Source organism: Stegostoma tigrinum, chromosome 3 (genome assembly GCF_030684315.1).
Source record: "Stegostoma tigrinum isolate sSteTig4 chromosome 3, sSteTig4.hap1, whole genome shotgun sequence".
In the NCBI taxonomy this organism is placed as follows: domain Eukaryota; kingdom Metazoa; phylum Chordata; class Chondrichthyes; order Orectolobiformes; family Stegostomatidae; genus Stegostoma; species Stegostoma tigrinum.
Window position 1 is genome coordinate 113,162,840 of NC_081356.1, and position 25,972 is coordinate 113,188,811.

General features: G+C 41.0%; 1 protein-coding gene across 1 annotated transcript in view; it reads right to left on the bottom strand.

Moving 5' to 3' along the window:
* The window catches only part of snx25 (sorting nexin 25), a 208,382-nt gene that overhangs the window by 174,719 nt on the left and 7,691 nt on the right, over positions 1-25,972 (bottom strand). Inside the window, exon 3 of the mRNA XM_048527573.2 lies at positions 1,755-1,839. Within this exon, the coding sequence (XP_048383530.1) occupies positions 1,755-1,839 (85 nt within the window). The remainder of the gene's footprint in view (positions 1-1,754; positions 1,840-25,972) is intronic.

The window sequence follows — 25,972 nt, forward strand, 5'->3', positions numbered from 1 at the left end:
CAGCATGTAAATGGTATCATGCATGGGATCATCCTGGCCTGGGTAATCCAGAACCATAATCCATATTTCATCACTCAGCCTGTCTAGTTTATCATAATTTTTGTATGAGCAAAAATATATAGTTATGGTGAAAAGAACCAATTAAAAAGTCTATTTTCAACCAATTTAGTTAACTCCTCAAAATAAATCCACACCACAACAAATTACATTCTACAAAATTTATGTTCATTACTGTCAGACAAATAAAACAGAACTGTGGATGCTGTAAATCAGAAACAGAAACAGAAAACCAAACTGTTGGAGAAATTCAGGGGGTCTAGCAGCATCTGTGCAGAAAAAGCAGAGTTAATGTTTCAGGTTCAGAGTCCAGTTCTGAAGAAGGATCGCTGGGCCCAAAACAAACTTTGCTTTCTCTCCACAGATGCTGCAAGATCCACTGAGATTTTCCCCAACAATTTCTGTTTTTGTTTCCTTGCCATTAGGCTGAGCTTCCTAACACCAGCACATGCACCAAAAGTATTACACAAGATTGCGAGGCCCTGAAAACGGAGAGGAAGGGATGATGGGAAACAGTGATAACAAAAAAGTGTGAAGCTGGATGAACACAGCAGACCAAGCAGCATCTCAGGAGCACAAAAGCTGACGTTTCGGGCCTAGGCCCTTCATCCCCCTCTCTGAAGAAGGGTCTAGGCCCGAAACGTCAGCTTGTGTGCTCCTGAGATGCTGCTGGGCCTGCTGTGTTCATCCAGCTTCACATTTTGTTATCTTGGATTCTCCAGCATCTGCAGTTCCCATTATCTCTGATGGGAAACAGTACCCTGTTCTCACTCCCTCAGTCCCATAGCTCACCTCAGGTCCCTTGACCCCTTCTCCCCAGCCCCGTGTCCTAACTCCTCCCATTCCCCAGCTTACATGACCCCATCACACTCCAGAATGTTTCCAAACTGTGCTTCTTCTCTGTACAGGTGTAGTTGTCCGCAATGACGAGTGCCAGTTGACACTGCGTTGCTGTTACTTAAAAATTATGGAAACAATAGCAATAGATGTAACAGAGCACTGCCTAGTGAAATCCTCCAAAGATCTGAGCCCTCTGTTGTGATGCAAGGCTAGCTGGACCCTAATTCCCTCATTCACAATGAACATTAAAGTTCACACTCACCACAAATGATCACATACAATATCTATATTCACATGCTCCAAAAAAACAGTAGTCAGATTGATCCATTTTGAATTGTAGGGTACACAGTATCTATTCTTGGTCGCCTGAAAGCATTAATTACAGTAGTTTCTTCATAATACATGCTTCCTTTGCCTTCCCCCCCGTCCAAACTTTCAATAAGCATAATTGAATAGTTGGAAATACAAGTGAATCATTTCCTCAAGAATTACAGATATAGCTAGTCAGGGACCAGTGTCTATCAAAATAACTGTGATGGTTCTTAAAAAAAAATTACGAAATGCTACTATAGTGGCACAAGAAGAAATTAAAATAAGTTGCTCAATATTGGCCATTTTATTACCATATGCAAATTTAAAACATACACATTTTATATTGTGTTTGCATCATTTGCTTTCAAAAGAAATGTTACTTCTGCACCAATTATTTTTCAGTGCCTCCGGAAAATGAGACACATCTCATGCATGTTTCATCTTGGAAACAGCAGTGTCCAATTTAAGTACAGAAAATTGTTACATCAATTGACTATTCTTTTCCTTGAAAAATATCATCCTCTAATTATCAGAAACAAACATACCTTCTTTCAAAGCTTTATCCATATTGTGTGAAAGGACCACTCTTCGTGTGTGCACAGATTCAGATGAACTGCCCGACAGACGGCCCTGAAATTAAATATTTAAGCATCATGAACTTACTTGTCCACAGGACAGCGCCTATTTGATTTTATAAAAACTGACAGAACTGCAGATGCTGTAAAATCGGGAACAAAAACAGATTTTGCTGGGAAAGCTCAGCAGGTTCCTCAGAGGAAGCGTCACCAGACTCAAAACTTTAACTCTTAACTTTTTTCTTCATTGATGCTGCCAGATGTGCTGAGCTTTTCCAGCCACTTCAGTTTTTGTTCCTCATTTGATTTTATGTTGTTTTCCTTCAAGAGAAAATAAACCACAAACTTTTCCACTGCAGTCAGTCAATTATGTCTGGATATATTCCGCAGTGTTAAATGATCTGACATCCTGCTTCCCATTAGCCATTCGCACCACATCCTCATGGCACACAACTCTTCTCACACCAAATGAAAAGATTCAATAGGATTGTCTGTAAATCTTTGCACAACCACACTCTTGCCAATATTTTGCTTTAAACTAACGGACAAAAGTTCCAACAGAAGCAATGTATTTAAAATATTTCTTTAATGCATGTACGTTTTATTTTCCAGGGTTATGTGCAGGGGTCTCCTTTTATTTTCAAAACTTGGAGGATCGGCAATCCTAGTGCAGCATGGTGGCCATATCAAATCACTGCGCACAAAAGGTGTGGTGCATGTGCCCAGAGGCACAGCGGGCAAGACGCAGAGAACAAGACATTGCTCACGCTGGCTCTCTTGCGCAAGTAAATATTTAGAATCCAATATGACTCTTCTAGTTCCAGTGGTGCACCATATTGGTCTCAAAAATTTTAACTCTTTCCCCATAGATGATGTCAGACATCTTGAGTTTTTCCATCAATTTGTTTTTATTTCTGATTTCTAGTATGCCCCTACTACTCTGAGCAAAGAACCTACCTCTGACATCTCCCCTGTATCTACTTCCACTCACTTTAAAACTATGCCCCCTCAATATTCTGCTTTACAATATTCTGGGAATATTCTGCTTTTACCATATATTGCTTTATACAGGTTAGATAAGACATTATTGTAACTCATTTGTCAAATAGCAAGGGTTCTTGGATTGCTTTTGTTCATTGAGTCACAGTCATACAGCAGAAAAACAGACCCTTCAGCCAACCAGTCTACATTCAACATAATCCTAAACTAAAACTATTCCCACTTGCCTAGTCCTATCCCATATCCTTCCAAACCTTTCCTATTCATGGACTCATCCAAAGGTCTTTTAAACGCTGTACTTTGTCAGACATGCATTCCACACGGGTGGAGCTGGCTTAAAAGGCTGAACGGCCTACTCCTGTTCCTATTGCTTATATTTGAATGTAGGTCTGCATACACACTGCTTTTAGCCTGTGAATAATCATGGTTTCAAGTCAACAGAAATTCATGAAGTATTAATACACATCAAGGGTGAAGAAGAGATCCCAGACTAGATTCCCTAGCACTTTATACAATAACAATACAGCACAGGAACAAGCCCTTCAGCCCATAAACCCATGCTGACTCCTAGTCCTTGTTTAGGCCTAATGTATTTTGGCCTCATGTGCTTTCTATCCCTCCACTACCACTTTCAGGGATCTGTGGACAGCTATGCCCAGATCCCTCTGTGCATCAATGCTCCTAAGGGTTCCGTTATTTATCGTATAATTCACCTGAATATGACCTTCAAAAATGCACCACCTCACATTTGTCCTGATTTAATTCCATCTGCTATTTCTCTGCCTCAATCTGCAATCTATATCCCATGACAATCCTCCTCACTATCTGCAACTCCACCAATTTTGGTATCGTCCACCCAGGTGGATAGAGTTATTAAGAAGGCATATGGTGTATTAGTTTTCATTAATGGAGGGACTGAGTTCAAGAGCTGTGAATACAAAAGCCTAGTTCGGCCACATCTGGAGTCTTGTGTCCACTTCTGGTCACCTCATTACAAGAAAGATATGGAAGTGTTGGAAAAGGTGCAGAGGAGATTTACCAGGATATTGCCTGGAAAGGACGAAAGGTCCTACGAGGAAAGGTTGAGTGTGTTAGGGCTTTTCTTTTTAGAACGATGAAGGAGGAGAGGGGACTTGATAGAGGTGTACAAAATGATCAGAGGTGTAGATACAGTGGACAGCCAGAGACATTTTCCTAGGGTGGAGGTAGCTATTACGAGGGGGCATAGTTTTAAAGTGAGTGGAAGTAGATACAGGGGAGATGTCAGAGGTAGGTTCTTTGCTCAGAGTAGTAGGGGCATGGAATGCATTGTCAGTGAGGGTAGTGGAGTCGGCCTCATTGGGGCATTTAAGGGGGTATTAGATAGGCATATGGATGGTAGTATAAGGTAGGGGTGGAGTTTAGATAGACTCTAGGTTTAGGGTAAAAATTCGGCATAACATCATGGGCCGAAGGGCCTGTACTGTTCTACGTTGCAAACTTATTAATCAGACCACCTATATTTTCCTCCAAATAATTCATATATATTACAAACAAAAGTCCCAGCACTGATCCCTGCAGAACACCACTAGTTACTGATCCCCCATTCTGAAAAGCATCCTTCCACAGCTGATCTGTCTTCTGCGACCAAGCCAGTTTTGTATTATCTAGCCAGCTCAACCTAGATCCCATCAGACTCTACCTTCTGCATCAGCCTGCCACAGGTTACCTTATCAAATGCCTTAAAGTCCTCATGGACAATATCCGCTGCCTTTCCCTCATGAATCACTTTTGTCACCTCTTCAAGAAAACTCAATCAATCAAGGTGGTGAGACATGACCTTCCCAGCACAAACCCCTGCTGCCTTTCACTAGTAAGTCCATTCACTTCCAAATGTGAATAAATCCTGTCTCAACACCACACCTGAATTTGATTCTTCCAAAATGCATCATCTTGCATTTGTCCTGATTAAACTCCATCTATTTCTCTGCCAAGTCTGCAATCTATATCCCACTGTATCCTTTGACAACAGCTTCCCCATCATTAACGTCAGGCTCACCAGCCTATAATTACCTCTATTTCCCTTCTTATGAGAGGAACAACACTGGCTATTTTCCAGCCCTCTAGAACCTTGCCTGAGGCCAAAGAGGAGGCAAAGATATCTATTAAGGCCCCAGCTATTTCCTCCTTTGCCTCCCACAGTATCTTGACATAGATCCCAATTGGCCCCAGGGACTTGTCTACCTTTAATGTATATCAAGATATCCAATACTTCCTTCTACATTGTGTTGACCTGCCCAAGCGTATTCACACGCATTTCCCTAACCTCAACATCCCTCTCTTTGGCGAATACCAGTGTAAAGTGCTCATTAAAAGGACCTCGCCCATTTCCTTTGGCTCCACACATAACCTTACTCTTTTATCTTCAAGTGGGTCTCCTCTTTCCCAAGCTACCCTCTTGCTTGTAATATACATACAAAATCACTAGGGATTCTTCATAACCCTGCCGGCTGAGGATATTTCATAATTCTGTTTGATTTAGCTCTACTAACTCCCTTTCCTGCCTTGTCTACATTGTTAAAAAGGACTTCATCTGTCTTTAGTGGCCTAGAGTTTAAGTACCCTTTTTTTTGACTAAGCTGATAATTTCCCCGTCATCCAAGGTTCCAGAATTCTGTCATTCCTGTCCTTCATTTTCACAGGAACATGCCTGTCCTGCATCAAATCACCTGGTCTTTAAAAAAGATTCACAAGTCAGATGTTGCTTTACTCCCAAACAGCCTCTCCCAATCCACATTCTAATTCTTGTCCAATTCAGTTATAGCTTTCCTACCCCAGTTTAACACTTTCATCTGAGGTCCACTCTTGTCCTTATTCATAAGTATCTGTAAATGTCTGGAATTATGGTGACTATTCCCAAAATGCTCCCCCACTGAAACTTTGATCACCTGGCTAGGCTCATTTCCCAATACCAGGTCCAGTATGAACTCTTCCTTCATTGGACAATCCATATACTGCTTCAAAATACTCTCCTGGGCACACCAAACAAATTGTTCTCCATCCAAATCCCCAGCATTAATGGAATCCCAGACAATATGGGGGAAGTTAAAAATCACCCACTACAACCACAGTATTATTTTCATATTTTTTCCTCGAATCTGACTACATATCTCTTTCTCTATCTTCCACGGACAGGTCTGTAATACAATCCCAGCATTGTGATTGCACCCTTCCTATTCCTGAGCTCTACCCATTATGCCTCACTGCAAGATTCCTCCAGGGTGTCCTCCCTCAACACAGCTATGATATGCTTCCTAGCCAGTAATGCAACTCCTCCACCTCTTCTGTTTCCTCATACATCCTGTCCAAAACATCGATATCCAAGAAAGTTGACTTGCCAAACCTGTCCCTCTTTCAGCTGTGTCCGTGATATCAATATCATAATTCCCTGTATTAATCCAGGATCTAAATTCATCTGTTTTACCCATTATACTTCTTGCATTGAAGCAAACACAGTCCAAGCCTTCAGTTCTGTTAAAATCAGCAACCTTTACCTGCATGCTCTTCCTCATCGCTATCTTTGCCTTGGTCTCAAGCTCTTCACAGTCTCTATACTTACTGACCTGCTGCTCCAGTTCCCAACCCTCTCCAACACCAATTTAAACTCTGCAACATGGCTTGATCAAACCCCTCTACTAGGATTTTGGTGCCCTTCCAGTTTAGGTACAACCCATTTTTCCTGTACAGGTCCCACTTTCCTGGATGACATCCGAAATTGTCATTACAGAACCTTGTCATTCTGCCCACCTGTCATTTGTGCCAATATCGATGAGGACTTCTGTTCACCCTCCAGTTTCAGGATGCCCTGTACCTGCTCAGAGACATCCATGACCCTGGCACAAGGGAAGCAACATACTATCCTGGTGTGCCTCTTGTTGCCACAGAGGCACCTATCTGCACTCCTGACCATCAAATCTCCAATTCTATTGCTCTACTATGCTTTGTCCCTCCCCGCTGTACAGCAGGTCCAGCCATAGTGCCACCACTCTAGCTGTTGCTGCTGTTCCCTGACGGTTCAATCCCCTCATCAATAACCAAAACAGAATACTTGTTGACAGGGGAACATCTGCAAAGGTGCACAGACTATCAGTCCCATCTAGCAATCACCCATCTATCTTTCTCAAGTCTATCAAAGATGAGTCCATAAAACGAGACTTGAATCACTAAGTAAAAATCCATTTTTAGCCACATGCTGCTGAAATAACATTTTCACTGTACAGTTTTACAGAATGTCATCAGTCCTTTTATCCTTAATATGAAAGTTAATGGTTCTTGAATTGGGAAAATTGAAAGGTCAGCACATTATGTGCAGAGCTGAAGAAATAAAACCAAGCAAAGTCATTATAAATTAAGTTACTTGCCTGATAAGCAAGGAACCTCAACAATACAAAGTAGTTAGAAACTTAACAAGGACATTCAGCCCATTCACTTCAAAGCAAACACTAAACTGCCAGTAATGAGAAATATGTTTGAGGCCAGAATTAACTTTTTCTTTAAAGTCAGAGATATTGGAGACTGTTACTTTCATTAGTAGCACATTGCTGTGACAATATCACAGCAACAAAATAACCACAGGAACAGGTCTTCACCCCTCATTTTCTCTGTCCTTCGCTGCCTAACCTACATTAAGTCAGCTCCCACTGTTACAGCTGAAGCTGATTTGTGAAATTAAGAGCATTGCTTTCTTGTCATGTCCAGTACAACAATCCCGCACAGTTGGTACAGTCATGTGCAATTTTTTTTTTAAATGTCATACCTTGGTGACTGATCACAATTCAAACTCCAAATTCATGTATGTCGTTGGCAAAAAGCATGGAGGAGAGAATTTTAAATTTTTTAAGAAAATTCTGTGTCATATTGCTATCAAACAATGTAATATTTAGGTCGATGCCAAAATACCCAGAGAAGAATAACATTAAGGACTACTTATAACAGGCGGAGGGGTAACATTATAGACGTTTATAAAATCATGAGAGGTACAAATAAGGTGAACGGTAAGTGTCTGTTCCCTTGGGTAGGGGATTTCAAAGCTAGAGGGCTTATTTAAAGGTGAGAGGGGAGAAATCTTAAAAAGACATGAGGGGCAATTTGTTTTTAAGACAGCAAGTGATTCATGTGTGGAATGAACTGCCAGAGAATGTGGTGGGCGCAGGTACATTTACAACATTTAAAAGACATTTGGATAAGTGCATGAATAAGAAATGTTTGTAGGGATGCAGGCCAAACATAAACAGGTGGGACTAGTGTACTTTGGGATTTTGGTTGGCATGGACTGCTTGAACCAAAGGGTCTGTTTCCATGCTGTATGTCTCTATGATTCTACCTACATTTCTACAGCATATTTCAGAAGCTTAGGGTATTCCAAAGTGCCAAAGAAATGGTTCTGAGATGTAATCATTGTTGTAATGTAGGAAATGCAGCATTTTACACACAATAAGATCCTACAGGCAGCAATGTGATATTGTTGAGGCTAAAGTAGTGCCATTTCAAGAATTAGTATCAACTAGGACCCAAGGAACTTGTCTTCATCCCAACAAAATAGGGCTAAGGAAACTTGTGGCCACTTGGGGACACTGGACTTTCCCTTAGATCTCCACTGCAGTATCAGGCAGTAGTTTGTGCTCTCTGACGCTGGAGTGAAACTTGAACTCACAATCTAACAAAGCAACTAGCATCTACTGATAAGGGAACAAAAAAGAAAATCACAAGGCAACTAAAGCAAGGATTAAAACTTCAACAATCAAAATCCTGCCTTTTTCTATTATTGAAACTGAATCTATCAATCAGAAAATATCAGTCGCATCCATTCCTATTTATTGAAAAATTGCATGTTGAAACCATCTAGCAATGAGGGGTGAGCCATGTTGCACAATAAGTGAATTAAAGTCAAATTTTGCTGATAACACACAGAACATCTGCATGGAACTAAAATACATAAGGGTGGATTCCAACTCTTCACCAACTAAGGTGGTGAATCAGAGAAATTTAAAACATATAAACTGATAGTTAAACATTAATCCTCTAGGACTACAGAAAAATGTTCAGGAAATAAAATTATAGAGTAGTGACCAACATTACTATCTATACATGTTCAAATAATGGCATCTGTTGGTTTGCAAATCAGCTGTGAACACAGTGCTCCTTGGTTTATAAAAACAAATCATAATTTACATTGATCACTGTCTGCACTACAAATTGCATCGTGCCATTTGGAAATTACAGAAAAGCATCCAAGCATCCCAGTTTGGAAGGACCACTATTATAAATTCAAATTCAAAGTTGAAGAAGTCAAATTAATCACATAGGAACCTGAAAAGATCTCAACTTCAAACTGCAGATCCCAACTGTGTTACCATGGTTTTAGGTTCAGCACCTACACTGGTAACCTTATAAAAATCTTAACGTAACACTGTTCTGTGCAGAACTTGCTACATAACAAGCTCAGTGTTTGAATACCATGGCTCAGTTTATAAGTGACATTTCTGGGCTTTGTGTTTTCCTGATTTTCATGCTGAGTTCTCCGCCTCAGTGGGCACAACAATGAAAGGAAAGCATAGGTAGTGCAGAAGAAAAGGCAACATAATCACATAAATTGAGCAATTTGACTCAGGTCATCTCCCTTTCCAATCAGGGCACTTAAGGCACAGAAGCACAAAAACACAAAAACAGCTTGACTTCCCACATTTTGGCAGGTAACAGTTTGCGGCACAGGAAAGGTTGAGAAGGGAGTAACTTGTGGAGATCATATTAAGTCTTCCTACATAGAGTCATAGAGCTGTACAGCATGGAAACAGACCCTTCAACCTAACTCATCCATGCTGCCCAGATATCCTAGATTAATTCAGTCCCATTTGCCAGCAGTTGGCCCATTTGCAATAATAAAGAAAGCTGTGATGGTTCAATTTCTTTGGTATCCTATCTAATGCACACCCTAATTCTCAGCAGCAATAATCCTCCTCACTATCAAGCCTAGATTCTTACAGAAAATCCTTAAAAATATATAGCAGCTGTGCCAATGCACTGCAAAAGTCTCATAATTGGACGCCACTAGACAGCTCCTGCTCAAACTATGAAAATAGTCCCGGTTTGAAAATCTACTATGCATTATACTGATCACGGGGAGAAAGCTATGCACCTACCAAGACTCTGCCCATGAGATGAAGAGTTGAATTAATACAGCTTAATCTCTCACGGCACATCAAATAAAATCATTTTATGTGGTGACTGCTGTTATATAAGCAAATATGAAAACCATTTTAAAAACAAAAGATTCCTAGAAACAGCAAGAAATGATTCACTAATTCATTTGTTGTTGGTGGTACTGCTCAAGGGAGAAGTGCTCCCATCGGAAACAGAACTGTCTGTCCTTCTTTGAAAGGTGCCAGAGTGTCTTCAGGAAACAATCGAAATACTCAAAGACAGGTGCCTCCAACAATGTAGCATTCCCTCAGGATAGCGCAGATTACATCACCTCTGATGAGACTGCTGCCATCTGTTCACATCACAGGCTGCAAATCAGCTCCAGGGACACTGAAGTCTAGTTAACAAGGATGAAAAATCCACATGCAAGCAAATGACTTGAAAGAAATTAATTTAACATGTGTTCCAACACTGTTCAGAGAATGGAGGAGAATGGAAACGCAAGCAGCATTGAAACTGATTTTCTCAATCATCATGGAAGAATCGCTTCATTTGTATTCTTCTAAACAGCAATGACACCCACTCACGATGGGTCACCACAAATTATTAACGATTAGAGTCACTGAATAAACATTACCTGGACTAGCTGTGACTGCAAATCAAAAGGTTTTGTCTTGCTATTTTGCAAATGGGTTACCCAAAAAAAGACCAGAGGACACATGGTAATAACCAGTTTGTTGCTAAAAATCAGAGTATGAATCACAGCAGCCATTGTCAGGCCAGAAAGATTAAGAGAGCTGGAAGCCACAGTCAGACTTGCAGCCCATCAATTCAAGCATATTTAACTTGCTGGCAAAGGCTTCACCAAAACAGAAAAGCAGCCAAAATTAAAGAGGATTTTGTGGATATGGAAATTTGGTTTGTAACTATCCCAAGTTGAATAGGACACCAGATCTCCAAATTGGAGGAGATGGCAAGAATAAAAAAACCAAATGATGGTAGTGACTGCAGATTACTGCATCATTGGAAGCCACAAGGGGAAAAACAAAACATTTATTACGCAGAAACCAAACCAATACTCCCAACCTGCCAAGAACAAAAATATTCCAAATAAAACTGCCTCCAGTTCATCAGAACATTATCCAATTCAGTAAACAAGGAGAAATTGGAAGGCCACCATTTTGAGCACATATATAGCATTTGGAATATTTTGTAAAGAAAAAAAAATCAAGAGCTCAAGTGTAATAGTGCCGAGAACTAAAGACTTACACATACGTTTGTCAGTTAGGAAGAACTTTCACCAGGTGGTACAATTGATGCTACATATAGACAAACAAATCATTTGTCTATCATCACAATTGTGACAGTTAAAACATTAATAGGTTTTTAAAAAAAAGAGACTTGTTCAGACATGCTATGACATGTCTTTGGGGCATGTGGCACTTGAACACAGATCTTCTGGTCCAGGACAGGGACACTACCTCTGCACTGCAAGACCCCTCAAGAAGATTGAGCCACCTCCAGTGCCAGTATACATTTCGTTATAAAGGGACCAAAATAGTTCAGTGTTTTATGCGTGGTCTGGCTAGTTGCTTCCATACTTTTAATCAACATTTCCCAACTTTTATACTCCATTCCTTTTGTACTCAATGCTAACATTCTATTTTCCTTCTCCAATAACCATTGAGCCTGGGGGCTAGTTTTTTTTAATTTATGCACAAGGACCCACAAAGCTCTGTGCCACTGCTTTCTGCAACCTTTCTCTAATTTAATAACATTCAGCTCCTACATCAGTCCTGCCAAAGTGCATAACCTCTCATTATATTCTGCCAAGTTATTTTTGCTCACTCACTTAGCTTATCGATATCCCTCTGTACACTTTGTTAGCACCAACCTGTGTTTACCATTCTCAAACTTGGTTGAACTTCGAATCAAATCATTCATATACATTTTAAACAACTGCTGCCCAGCACAGATTCCTATGGCACTCCACTGCTTACAGGATGCCATCCTGAAAATGGCCCCTTTCTCCCAACTCCCCGTCTTCTATTATTTAGCCAATCTTCCATTCATGTTAACATACTATCCCCAAAACTATGGGCCTTGATCATAAAAAAAAAGTGCTGTGTGGTACCTTATCAAACACATTTTGGAAATCCAAATTTATTAAATCTACAGGTTCCCCTTTATCTATCATACTTGTTACTTCCTCACAAGAAAAATACTACATTTATCAGGCTTGATTTCCCCTTCATGATGCCTTACAAGTTCTGCTTCATTATATTATGCATTACTAAATACAGTATTACATCCTTATGTCCGTAATATTTTTCCAGTTACAGATTTTTTAGCTGACTTATCTCTTGGTTGTCTCTGTCCCTTTTTGAATGAGGTCTTCTTTAGCCAAGACTTCAAACACAACTTATTATGTGTCTAATTTTCTTTCACAGAAACAAACAGAATGGACAGGAAGTCATTCAGCTATTTATGTCAATACTGGCTAATCAAATCTCACTTTTTAGCTCGTCCATAGTATGCAGGTTACAACTAAATAAAGTCAGGACTTCATTATGTGGCAACGTTACTGCAACCATCCTAAGCAAAAGGGAACCACAAGGTCCATTTGGTATAGTGTGATAAAAAAAGTCTGACTAGTAGAAGTGTCTTATTAAACAAGAAGTAGCTAATGCCATTAGTATCTAATGCCATGTCTATCAGTTGCTATGAGGAGAATCAGGTTTCAATGGAGGTACGAGGATGTTTAGCAGGGTCTAGAGTCGTTGTCATACTTCTCCAAAATCTGAAGGCATTCAGCCCACATATCCATACACTATCAATTTTCTCAATGACGCTTGTGGCACTTCTCAGCACTAACCCTTTGAGACCCACATACAATGATTGTAGCACTTCAATTGCACATCCAAAGTATTATTCAAGTATCATGAGCATTTCTACCTCTTAAACCCCTCAGGCAGCCAATTCTAGAACCCTAGCACTGACAGGATGAAAATACGGCTGTTGCGAAACTTGAAAGGGTTCAGAAAAGATTTACAAGGATGTTGCCAGGGTTGGAGGGTTTGAGTTATAGGGACAGGTTGAATAGGCTGGGGCTATTTTTCCTGCAGCATCAGCAGCTGAGGGGTGACCATATAGAGGTTTATAAAATCATGAGGGGCATGGATAGGGTAAAGAGACAAGAGCCAGGCTGGACAAGTCCAAAACTACATGGCATAGGTTTAAGGTGAAAAAGGGAAAGATTTAAAAGGGATCTAAGGAACAACTTTTTCATGCAGAGGGTGGTGCAAAAACAGAATGAGCTGCCAGAGGAAGTGAAGAAGAGCTGGTACAATTATAACATTTAAAAGGCATCTGGATGGATATATGAATAGGTAGCGTTCAGGGGATTATGGGCCAAATGCTGGCAAATGGGACTAGATTAATTTAAGATATCTGGTCAGCATGGACGAATTGGACTGTAGGCATATCAACTGATAGGCATGGCTAGAGATACTATGAGGAGAATCAGGTTTCAATGGAGCTACGAGGATGTTTAGCAGGGTCTAGAGTCGTTGTCATACTTCTCCAAAATCTGAAGGCATTCAGCCCATATATCCAACCCTATTTCTGTGCTTGTACATCTCTATGAATCAATAACTCCCCATTATTCTTCTCCAATTACATTAAATTTATACCCCAGGTTAGTTATCCTATTGCTAATGGAATAGGTCCCACCTATTCACTCAGTTTAAAACACTTCAATTACATTAACTACCTTGGTTCTAAAATGAAACAATCCTAATCTATCCAATCTTTACTCAAAGAAAAAAACTACTCTAGAACCTGCTAACCATCCTCGTAGCTCCATTGAAACCTTTACAATCTTGTAGTGACCAGAACTTACTGCAGTAACTACAGCACTTGGAAATACGTCACCATTCTTTCGTTATTTTCCTATGTTGTAAACAGCTCCAGCACAACCTACGTCGCTGTTCCTCCACCACATTCTTGTGTTTGAAACAATTCTAACAAAGCCTGTAAGAGCAGGCAGGTTATCCCTGGGTTACGAACAGATTCCATTCTCGAGTCCATTTACAATTTGTACACATCGGAATACAAAAGAGGAAAATATAAAACAGCTGTTCATAATTACAGGAAATGTTCTTATGTCAGTATTAATTTTAAAGATCTGACACATTCCTGTGTGAGGTCCAAGGCGTATGTACAAGTTTTTGTAAATCGGGAACCATACGCTATCCATCCCTACTCCCTTATGTCCTATATCTCTCTACATCCTTTAAATAAAATTTCAAGTGTACAGAAATTTGCAAATTTGGATCCTACCTTGCTTAACCATGAATTCATTGTTCAGTGGCCATTGTTGGTCCGCCAACTGGCAGCGTTACAATCATATCTCAAGAACCACATGTATTCCTGGTTTGCCTAGTCTAACCTCCTCCATTTAATTGGATGGATGGGGAGAGTTGGGAAGCAGAGCTGTGGGCTGCAGAAGCTTATAAAGATCAGGAAGAGGAAGACTGTGGGGTGATTTAACACTGGATTTTTAAAGAAGGTTAGGGGAACTAGAAAAGGCTAGGAGCCAATGTTCATCAGAAAGTACAGAAGTGGGCGAGTAAGTGTAATTTGATTGAGGAAAGAATACAAATTTTTGATGAGCAGAGGAGTATAGAAATACAACCAGCCCAGCAATGCAATTTTTGAGGTTTGAAATATCAGAGGCAGAGAGAGCTGGGGCAGCAATGGGTTTTTGAGAGTTGAGAAGTAGGGGCAGTTTGCAGACTAGAAATAGAAGGTCAGTAGTGGTAGAGAGGGTACAAAGTCAGAAGTGCAGCCAAAGTCAAATAGGAGCCAAAATTGTATATTTACCAGTTCACTTTAAGACACAGGTGGGAAGAGGGATGTATTCACAGCAAAATCATGGAATTGTTACCAATGGTAAAGTCAGCAGCTTTGGCAATACTAACCTTATCTGTCAAAATTACACCTCAGACAAGGAATCTAAGACAGAGAGAGATAGTAAGGTGATAAGAGGTAAATGTTGTCTCTGTACATTTGGACATGATCATGCATGTAACATGTAGATTAGGAAGCCGCAGGCAGCAAATAACAGATCCTTGCGGACTTTGGGGGAAACAATACGTTGGGGGAGAAAAGAAAGACTCTCCAGAAACTGGCTACAGTTCAATAGAATCATTGACTATACTGCATAGAAACAACCCTTCAGCTGTCTATTCTGACCACAAACTACAAACTATACTTACCCACTTTAACTGCACTTAATTCATAGCCAGCTTTTACATTCTTAAATATTGCGAGTGTAGCTGCCTCCACTCTCACAGGCAGTGTGCCATATATCTACTACCCGCTGTGTAAAAAAAATTTCCTCAGATCCTCTCAAAACCACTTGCTCCTCCCCTTAAACTTGTGCCCTCTGGTCTTACACATATCTGCCGTGGGGAAACGATTCCCATGATCTATTCTATCAACAGGTCTCAATTTGTATACCTCAAAAAGATTCCGACCAGCCACCCCAGGCACCACCCCTTCAAGGAAAAGAAACTCGGCCTATCCAATCTCTCCCCATAACAGAGACTTTTCATCCTAGGAGCGTCCTGGTTAATCTCTTCTGCATCCTCTCCAGTGCAAACATGTTCTTCCAATACTGTGGTGGCTAGAACTTCACAGACTATCCCATCTGTGGTCTAACCAATGTTTTATTAAAGTTGTAACAAGGGTTCCTTACTCCTATATACCATGCCCTGGCTAATGAAGGCAAGCACCACATTTGCCTTCTTCGCCAACCTGTCTACCTGTACTGACACCTTCAGGGACCTATGGCCCTGTACACCAAGGTCCCTTTGTTCCTCAGTACTCCTTAGGTATCTGTTATTCATTGTATATATTATTTTATTAGATCTTCCAAAATATATCACGTTACATTTACCAGGATTAAATTCCATCTACCACCGCACTACCCAATATATCAGGTGATATCTACCAGACTGTAGACTGAGACGATCACCTTCACTATCATCAACATCTACAAACTTTTTAAATGATACCTTCTACATCCACATCCAAGTCATTAATGTACATGAACAGCAAGGGTCCCAGCACTGATCACTGTGGACATTAGAAGCCTGTGACCAGCAATCACAAAAATAACCCTCCATCATCATCCTTTGGATTCAAAATTGGTTTGCTGATGGGAGGCACTTTGCCAACTTGCCTTAGGTACCATGGGCTCTTAGCTTGGAAGGCTGGTCCAAAGCATAAGTGATGAACCTTATCAACTGCTTCAATAACCTTCCCTCCATGATATGAACCGAAGTGGGAATATTTGTTGAAGACTGCACAACTGATCAGCACCATTTGTGACTCAAGTCCTGAAGCTGTCTATGTAGCAGGAGCTGGATAATGTTCAGGCTTGGGCTGATAAGTGGCCTAGTGGTATTATTGCTGGACAGTTAATCCAGAGACCCAGATAACGTTCTGGGGACCTGGGGTCAAATCACGCTGTGGCAGACGGTGGAATTTGAATTCAATAAATATCTGGAATTAAGAGACGAACGATGACTGTGAATCCATTGCAGTTTATTGGAAAACCCCATCTGGTTCACTAATGTCCCTTCGGAAAGAAACTTATCTTTTTCTGGTCTGGCCTACATGTGACTCCAGACCCACAGCAACGTGGTTGACTCTGAACTGCCCTCAGGGCAATTAAAAATGGGCAATAAATTCTGCCTAGCCAGCAACACCCTCATCCAGTGAATAGGAGTTTAAAAATTACATACCATCTCCAACAAGGGAAGTTAGTAGCCATTTTCATTCAACGGCCATAGACCATTGACCATAGACCAAAGGACACGGTGATTCTGCTCGGAGAGTCAGCTCCACCATTCAAATGAAATCATGACTGATCTGATAAGTCTCAAATCAACTTTCCCGCATTATTCAATAACCCTGAAGTCCCTTACTGATTAGCAATCCGTTTACCTCAGTCTTAAATATACTTAAAAATCCAGCCTCTTTAGTCCTATGGTTGAAAAAGAAATTCAGGCTCTCTACCTTTAAATAAGTCCTCCTCTCCTGTGTCTTAAACAAGCAGTGTTTTATTCTGAGATCATGTTACTAGTCTAGATTCTCCTATAAGGGGAAACAACCTCCCATCTCCTCCAAAGCTGTCCACCACCTACACGGCAATCTTTTACTTGCCCGTTGAGTGCAACTGCAACACTCAAAGAACTCGACACCATCCATGAAAAAGCAGCCCTCTTGATTAGCATTCTGTTCAAAGCATTCAACATTTATTCTCTTCTCCAAACAAATAACGGCAGCAGTGTTTACCATTCACAAAATGTGGTGCAGCGTCTTCCAATAGCATCTTCCAAACCATGATACCTTATCACTTGGAAAGGAAATGGCAGCAGAGCTTAGAAACATGAAACTTCTCCTATGAAACACCTTGAAGATTTTCACTCTGCTTCTGTGCTCATCAGCTTCCCCCATTTTTCCACAGTCAACATAGTGCTTCCCCTTTTCCCATCTCTTCCACGAAGTCACAAAATCTTTTGACCTGCAGTATTTTAAGTTTCTTGTAACCATTGTCTTCCATCTGATTTTAAATTCTTCTTCCTTATTCCGCAAGTTCCCCTCCAAGCAACTCAACTCTGATTTAGAACTATATCATCATTCTTTCTCTGGGTCAAAAACTGCTTTCCTGATATCATAGTGGGTATCCTTTCACTGGTTCAAGTAGGCAGTAACCACTACCTTCTCCAGGGCAATTAGAAGTTGGAAATAAACGTTGGCTAAACCAGTGACACGCATTCTACGAACAGGTATTTTTAAAATCTAACCAATGAGCTGGATACTGAAGAAGTGGCATTGGTGGCTGGTGTGGTCAACCATCTAAGGCTGAGGAGATGTCAAAGAGGACAAAGGAGGAAAAATATCACAGAAATTCTCAGACTAAAGCTGTATCACTGCTAAAGCAGAGATTGAAAGCAGTCGGAAAAGATTCAAACATGAAGTTATGTAAAATCTTTTAAGAAAGTGACATTAAAAAAAAGGTCATTACACCATGAAACATCGACTGTTTCTGTCCACAGATGCTGTCTGACCTGTTGAATATTTGCAGCATTTTATTTTTCTTCAGATTTCAAATATCTGGATAATTCTGTTTTTGTAATATTATAAATTAAAGTGGATTTATAATCCATGTGCGAGCAAAACAATTCCTAGAAGAGTCACTTTTTAATCAGTTAAGGAATAAACTTTGGATGAACTGCCATGTTTATTCAGGCACTTTTGAGCTACTATGCCTTTGTATAATGTCAAGATAGCAATAAACGCACTCAGTCTTCAAGTTTAATTATTTTTCATTAAAGTTATGAATCAGTTAACCCTTTGTTTACTGTGATACAGATGAGCTGCAGCAATAAGATCCATTTTTAAATCTATCAACGTTATCTTGCTACAATCACCCTGACCAATCTCTTTTGCTCGAAAAGAACTCCCCAGTCGTTTTTCAATTTCCAGTATTCTCCCACCATCTCAGTTCTCTTTCTTCTGTATGCTTCCCGTAGACTGGAAGATTAATGATCAGATTCCCATTATTATGCTTTTGTTTGCAATACGAATAGAGATTCACAATCTCAGTGATACTTCAGTTATTATTTTGAGAGTTGAGACATACTGGTCCTTTAACCTGAGCTCAGGAAGACTGAAGAGAACAGTTGAGGAAAGTGTACACTTTGGAACTCATGTCTATTTTTCTTGTACTTCATCCAGGAACAATCACAACTATAGAGTTTTTAAATCAAGGTTGTGGGAACATATCTTGACTCTTTCTTAATGTTTATAAATAGCTAGTTCAAAGTAAGCTGAATAAATTCCTTTTATGGCGCTTCGTGCAATTCACTTATTAGGCAGTTTACTTGTTACTTGTCTGTGGCTGCTTATAGAAGCCTTTTTTAGATGATACAAAAAGTTGCATTGATATGATGTCATCACAGCATGGTGCTAGAGATACACAACAGGTCAGGCATCATCAGTAAAGCAGGAAAGTCGACGTTTCATCAGGACTGGGAAGGGAGAAGGGAGCTGGGAAGCAAACAGAGGGAGGAGGGTGGATCTGGGGGAAAGATAGGTGGGATGGTGACAGGTGGACGCATGTAGTGGGGATTGGTCATTGGGAAGGGTGGAGAAGATGATGGACAGGTAGTGCCAGGTCAAGGAGGTGAGAATGAGAGGGAGGGTTTCACACGTGATGAGGTGTCAGATGTGGTAGGCCTGGTGGGGAGTGTGCAGTGAATGAGGGTGTCATAGAGCAAGCGAGCCGCTATGAACAGTAGAATAGGGGTAGGGAAGGAAATCTCCTTTTGACGGTGGGGTCAGATTGCAGGTAGTGGAAATGGTGAAGGACGATGCACCGGATGCGGTGTTTGGTGGGGTGGATGTCACGACCAGCGGGAGTGTGTCCTTATTTTTGTTGGTGTTGGGAATTGGGGTGGGGAAGGGGGGGAAAGAATGTGCGGATGTGTGGGCAGAAGTGCAGAAAATGCAAGAGATACGGTTCAGGGCATTATGGATCAATGGAGAGTGGGGAGGGAAGTTGCACTCCTTGAAGTAGGATGACATCTGGGACGTCTGGGAGTGGAATGCTCCATCATCTTGGGACCAGATGCAGCAGAGGCAGAGGAATTGGGAGTAAGGGATTGCATTCTGGCAGGAGGGTGGCTGACAGGAGCTGTAGGCAAGGTAGCTTTGGGAGTCGGTGGGTTTAAAATAGATGTTGGTGCTGAGATGGTTACTGGAGATGGAGACAGAGAGGTCCAGGAAGGGGAGCAAGGTATCAGAGATGGTCCTGGTGAATTTGAGTTTGGGGTGAAAAGGTGTTGGCCAAGTTGATAAACTGTTCAAGCTCCTCATGGAAGCACAAGACACAGTGCCAACATAGTCATCCATGTACCAGAGGAAGAGGTGAGGAAAGGTGCCAACATAATAGCAGAACAGGGACTGTTCCACAGATCGGCAAAGAGGCAAGCATAGCTCAGACCCATATGGGTGCCCATGGCTACCAGCTTACTTTGCAGAAAGCGGGAGGAGTTACAGGAAAAGTTGTTGAGGGTAAGGACAAATTCTATTAAGTGGATGAGGATGTCAGTGGAGGGGGACTGGTTGGGCCCGTGAGAGGGAAAGATGCAGATGGCTTTTAGGCTATCTGCCTCGGGGATACGGGTAAACAGGGATTGGATGTCCATGGTGACCAGGAGGCGTTGGGAGCCAGGAAAGTGAAAGTTTTGGAGGGGTGAACAGCATGGGCAGTGTCCCGAACATTGGTGATGAGTTCCTGGACCTGGGGGAAAATGGTGGAGTCAAGGTAAGCAGAGATGAGTTCAATGGGGCAGGAGCAAGCAGAGACAATGCCTTGGTCCACCCAATCAGGTTTATGGATTTTGGGAAGGAGATAGAAACATTTATATAATTCCTGCAGCAGAATGAAATGTGGATGCTGAGATAGATGAGTGGAATAACAAGAAAGGATAAGAAAAGGAACAATAATCAGTGAAATCAAAGAGCAACTAAGAAGGGATTGAAATACTACGGTCATCTGTTATTGAATGAGGCAAGCAACAGAGATGGGATCGTCAGGAAGAAAAGGAAGAAGAAGAAAAAACTTAAAATCAGATGGAAGACTGTGGTGACGCGAAGTTTAAATACAGCTGGTTGGAAGATTTAGTGATTGGCAGGAGAGATGTAAAAGGAGAAAGCTTTACGTTGATAGTATAAAAATGGATGACCTGAAAAGCATAAGCAGAGAAAAAAATCTTCAAGGGGTTTCACTGGACCATTATCAAACAAGAGTTGATTTGATAATTTCCTGGAGCCAAACGTGTACCATTTTAACTGTAGCAGAGCACATAATCCATGGTTGGGTAAACAGGAGACTTGTCTTACACAAAAGATGAATGGCTTCACAACACTGATAAGAAGTCATCTCACCATCACCTCCCTGAGGGTAATTAGGGATGGGCAAGAAACATTGGCTCAGCAGAGAAGGCCAGATCCCCTCAAATGAATAAAAAAAATTGTTAAAACTCATCAACTCCTTTGATGCATGATCCAATTATATTAACACAAAGCACGCTACCAAAATATTTACATTTTTAAAAAACAAAATCCGTTTTTGTCATTAAGTGCACAAGACCATAAGACCATAAGACATAGGAGTGGAGGTAAGGCCATTTGGCCCATCAAGTCCACTCTGCCATTTAAGTCATGGCTGATGGGCATTTCAACATCACTTGCCTGCGCTCTCCCCATAGCCCTTGATTCCTTCTGAGATCAAGAATTTGTCGATCTCTGCCTTGAAGGCATCCAACATCCCGGCCTCCACTGCACTCTGTGGCAATGAATTCCACAAGCCCACCACTCTCTGGCTGAAGAAATGTCGTCTCATTTCAGTTTTAAATTTACCCCCTCTAATTTTAAGGCTGTGCCCACGGGTCCTAGTCTCCCCGCCTAACGGAAACAACTTCCTAGCGTCCACCCCTTCTAAGCCATACATTATCTTGTAAGTTCCTATTAGATCTCCCCCCAACCTTCTAAACTCTAACAAGTACAATCCCAGGATCCTTGGCCGTTCATCATACATTAAACCTACCATTCCAGGGATCATCCGTGTGAATCTCCGCTGGACACGCTCCCGGGCTAGTATGTCCTTCCTGAGGTGTGGGGCCCAAAATTGGACACAGTATTCTAAATGGGGCCTAAATAGAGCCTTATAAAGCCTCAGAAGCACATCACTGCTTTTATATTCCAACCCTCTTGAGAAAAACGACAACATTACATTCGCTTTCCTAATTACTGACTCTACCTGCAAGTTGACCTTTAGAGAATCCTGGACCAACACTCCCAGATCCCTTTGCACTTCTGATTGCAAATTTTCCTCACCATTTAGAAAATAGTTCATGCCTGTATTCTTTTTTCCAAAGTGCAAAACCTCACATTTACTCACATTGAATTTCATCAGCCATTTCCTGGACCACTCTCCTAAACTGTCTAAATCTTTCTGCAGCTTCCCCACCTCCTCAGTACTACCTGCCTGTCCACCTATCTTTGTATCATCGGCAAACTTCACCAGAATGCCCCCAGTCCCTTCATCCAGATCATTAGTATATAAAAGGTGAACAGCTGTGGCCCCAACACTGAACCCTGCGGGACACCACTCATCACCGGTTGCCATTCCGAAAAAGAGCCTTTTATCCCAACTCTCTGCCTTCTGTCAGGCAGCCAATCCTTAATCCAAGCCAGTAGCTCACCTCGAACACCATGGGCTCTCACCTTGCTCAGTAGCCTCCCGTGAGGCACTGTATCAAAGGCTTTTTGGAAGTCTAGATAGATAACATCTACTGGGTTTCCCTGGTCTAACATACTGGTTACCTCTTCAAAAGAATTCAAACAGGTTTGTCAGGCACGACCTCCCCTTACTAAAACCATGCTGACTTGTTTGAATCGGACCCTGCACTTCCAGGAATTTTAGAAATCTCATCCTTGACAATGGATTCTAGAATTTTACCAACTACCAAGGTTAGACTAATCAGCCTATAATTTTCCATCTTTTGCTTGATCCTTTCTTAAACAAGGGAGTTACAACAGCAATTTTCCAATCATCTGGGACTTTCCCTGACTCCAGTGACATTTGAAAGATCACGACCAAAGCCTCCGCTATTTCCTCAGCCACCTCCCTCAGAACTCTAGGATGTAGCCCATCAGGGCCAGCAGATTTATCAATTTTTAGACCCTTTAGCTTTTCTAGCACTTTCTCTTTTGTAATGCCTACCGTACTCAACTCTGCCCCCTGGCTCTCCCTAATTGTTGGCATACTACTCACGTCTCCCACTGTGAAGACTGACGCGAAGTACTTAAGTTCTTCAGCTATTTCCTTATCTCCCATCACTAGCCTTCCAGCATCAATTTGGAGCGGCCCAATATCTACTTTTGCCTCTCGTTTGTTTCTTATGTATTGAAAGAAGCTTTTATCATCATTTCTAATATTACTAGCTAGCCTACCTTCATATTTGATTTTCTGCTTCCTTATTGCTCTCTTTGTTATCCTCTGTCTGTTTTTGTAGCCTTCCCAATCTTCTGATTTCCCAGTGCTCTTGGCCACTTTATAGGCTCTCTTTTTCTTTGATATATTTCCTGACTTCCTTTGTCAGCCATGGCTGTCTAATCCCACTCCGGATAATCTCTCTTTCTTTTGGGATGAACCTCTGTACTGTGAGCTCAATTACACCCAGAAACTCCAGCCATTGTTGGCCTACTGTCTTCCCCACTAGGCTCTGCTTCCAGTCGATTTTCGTCAATTCCTCTCTCACAAACTGAAGTTAAAAGCTTTTGACAAAGTTTTGAAGAAGGATCAAAGGACTCAAAACATTAACACTGACTTCTCTTCAAAGATGCTGTCAGACCTGCTGAGTGTCTCCAGAAATTTCTGTATTGTTTATTTAAAATCGTTTAGTGTCACTATGTCCTAACACTACATACTTCAAATCCAGACTTGACTTCTTTTTCCGTCTTTCAGTTTATATGAGCTCTTGCAACGGAACACCTAACTTTTTTTTTAAAAAATGATAGATTGGTTTTAGGCTTTTTTCTAAATTCCTCAAGGACTTATTTATTAAAAAGTAAAATCATTTATTGAGTTAATGCACTAACTTAATTGGAGGAAAACAAAAGCAATAGTAAGAGCACTAGGAGGAACTCAACGAGTTCAAATTAACACCACTAGAAACATTACTCACAACTATACTGCTTTGCAAAGGCTTTGATATTAGACACAGAGGTCAGTGCAAAGTTTGCTTTTATGTTAGGTGTACACGTGATATATTCTGGATTGGAAAACAAGGATTGGGAGTGACACATTGAATGAATTGCTGCAGTTCTGGAAGATAGCTCACTAATCCCATTTCAAAGACAATTAGCAATGGACAATAAATGCTGGCCTTGTCAGCAATGCCCTCATTTTCTGAATTAATGGAATTAAAAAGAAAAGACATTGATGGAAGTAAATAAACATTGTGTATAACAGAAAAAGAGAAACTGCATGTGCTCAAGATAGGACAAGAATTCTAAACAAAGGTGCCAGTGGAAAAATAATTTAGGCCAAAGAAGCTTAAGTAGCAGAGAAAATAATCAATACTATATTTGTGCAAGGCAATGGCTCGGTCACACAGTTGGTTTATATTTTAGGAAGCCATTTCAGTCACACAACACAGAGTTCCACCATGCTGATGGCAAGGTTGGGAAATTATAGTTAAGCTAAGAACTGAGTCATTGAATTTGAAACATCAACTGTGTTCTCTCCACAGATATTACCAAGCCTGCTGAGTTTCTCCAGCAATTTCTGTTTTTGTTTGCAAAATTATAGTCTTCAGGACAGACACAGACATAAACCTTTCTCTATGCTGACACAAGTAATCAAAGCTCCAAAAATTTAATTCGAACAAGTTCACTATGGATGATGTACAATTCTAAGCTGTATGCAACAAATTTCACAGGCGACAACATCGAAAACAGGGTTAAAATGCCACACATTAATCTTTCAGGACTTTTCAGCAAGCAAACAAAATATATTTCGAATCAACACTTTAATGAATTTGCAAAAAGGTGCACACATCATAGATAACACTTGCAGAAATAAATACAAAAATATAGTACAATTAAATAAAAAAAGAAACTTTCAGTTCAATCCAGTCCAACTTTCATATCTTGCAGTGTGCTCCAAAGATTTGATTTCCATTCCTGCAGAAATCATATGGACACACTTCACAACTTAATCAAGGAATCACAGCAATCAGTTCAGAGGAGTCAACTGTTTACAATTTATACAAATCACTTGGATGAAGGCACAGCTGGCACAGTTACTAAATTTGTTGATGACACTATAGGCAGGAAAGTAAGTGGCTAAGAGAACATACAGAGATTGCAAAGTTGCAAGTTTGTTTTCGAATACAATTCTACTGCAGATGACTGTCCAACATCCAGATGGGGGTTGCTAGATTTGTTCAAAGTCTGTCCCATTTAGTACTGTGATAATAAAACACCGCACAATGCAAGATATTCTCAATGTGATGGCGGGATTTCATTTCCACAAGCACTGTGCAGTGATCATTCTTACTGATACTAAAATGGGCAGATACATCTGCAGAAGGCAGACTGACAAGGTTCAGGTCAAGTGCATTCTTTTGTCACTATCTGTCACAGACCCAGTTCTGCAGCTCCATCCTTTAAGACTTGACCAGCTCAAACCTGCAATTGTGTTGCCAAGTCACACTTGCTGGTGGACAGTGAAATTCCCCAGACAGTACGTTCTGCACCCTTGTCATCCTCAAATGCTTCCCACAAGTGTTGTTCAACATCTGGAGGAGGACAGAATATGCTTACTATCAGAAGGTTTCATTGCCCATGTTTGACCTGGTGCCATGAGATTCACGGTGAATGGAGTTAATGTTGAGCGTGCCCAGGGCAACAGGGCTGTATATAACAGTGCCACGACCTCTGTGGGTCTGTCCTGCCGGTGGGACAGGACGTATCAGGGATGGTGATGGTGGCATCTGGCTGAAAGGTCATGTAGAGTATGATTCTGTGAATGTTACTGTCAGGCTGTTGCTTAGCTAGTCTGATTTTCCAATTTTGGCACTAGCCCCCAGTAAGGATGACACTGCAGAGTTAACAAAGCTGTTTGTGCCTTGGTCAATATCAGGTTGTCTTTCCAGTTTGGTTTCTTTTTCAAAACTTTCTAACAATTGTTACAACTAAGTGGTTTACTCGGTCATTTCAAAAGGCAGTTCAGATTCAATGACATTGGGGAGTCACACGGTGGTTTCCATTCCTAAAAAGGACATTATTAGAAAACACATCTGTTCCAGTAATGATTTTATAGGCAGCATTAGACTTTTAATTCCACCACCAGCCATGGTGGG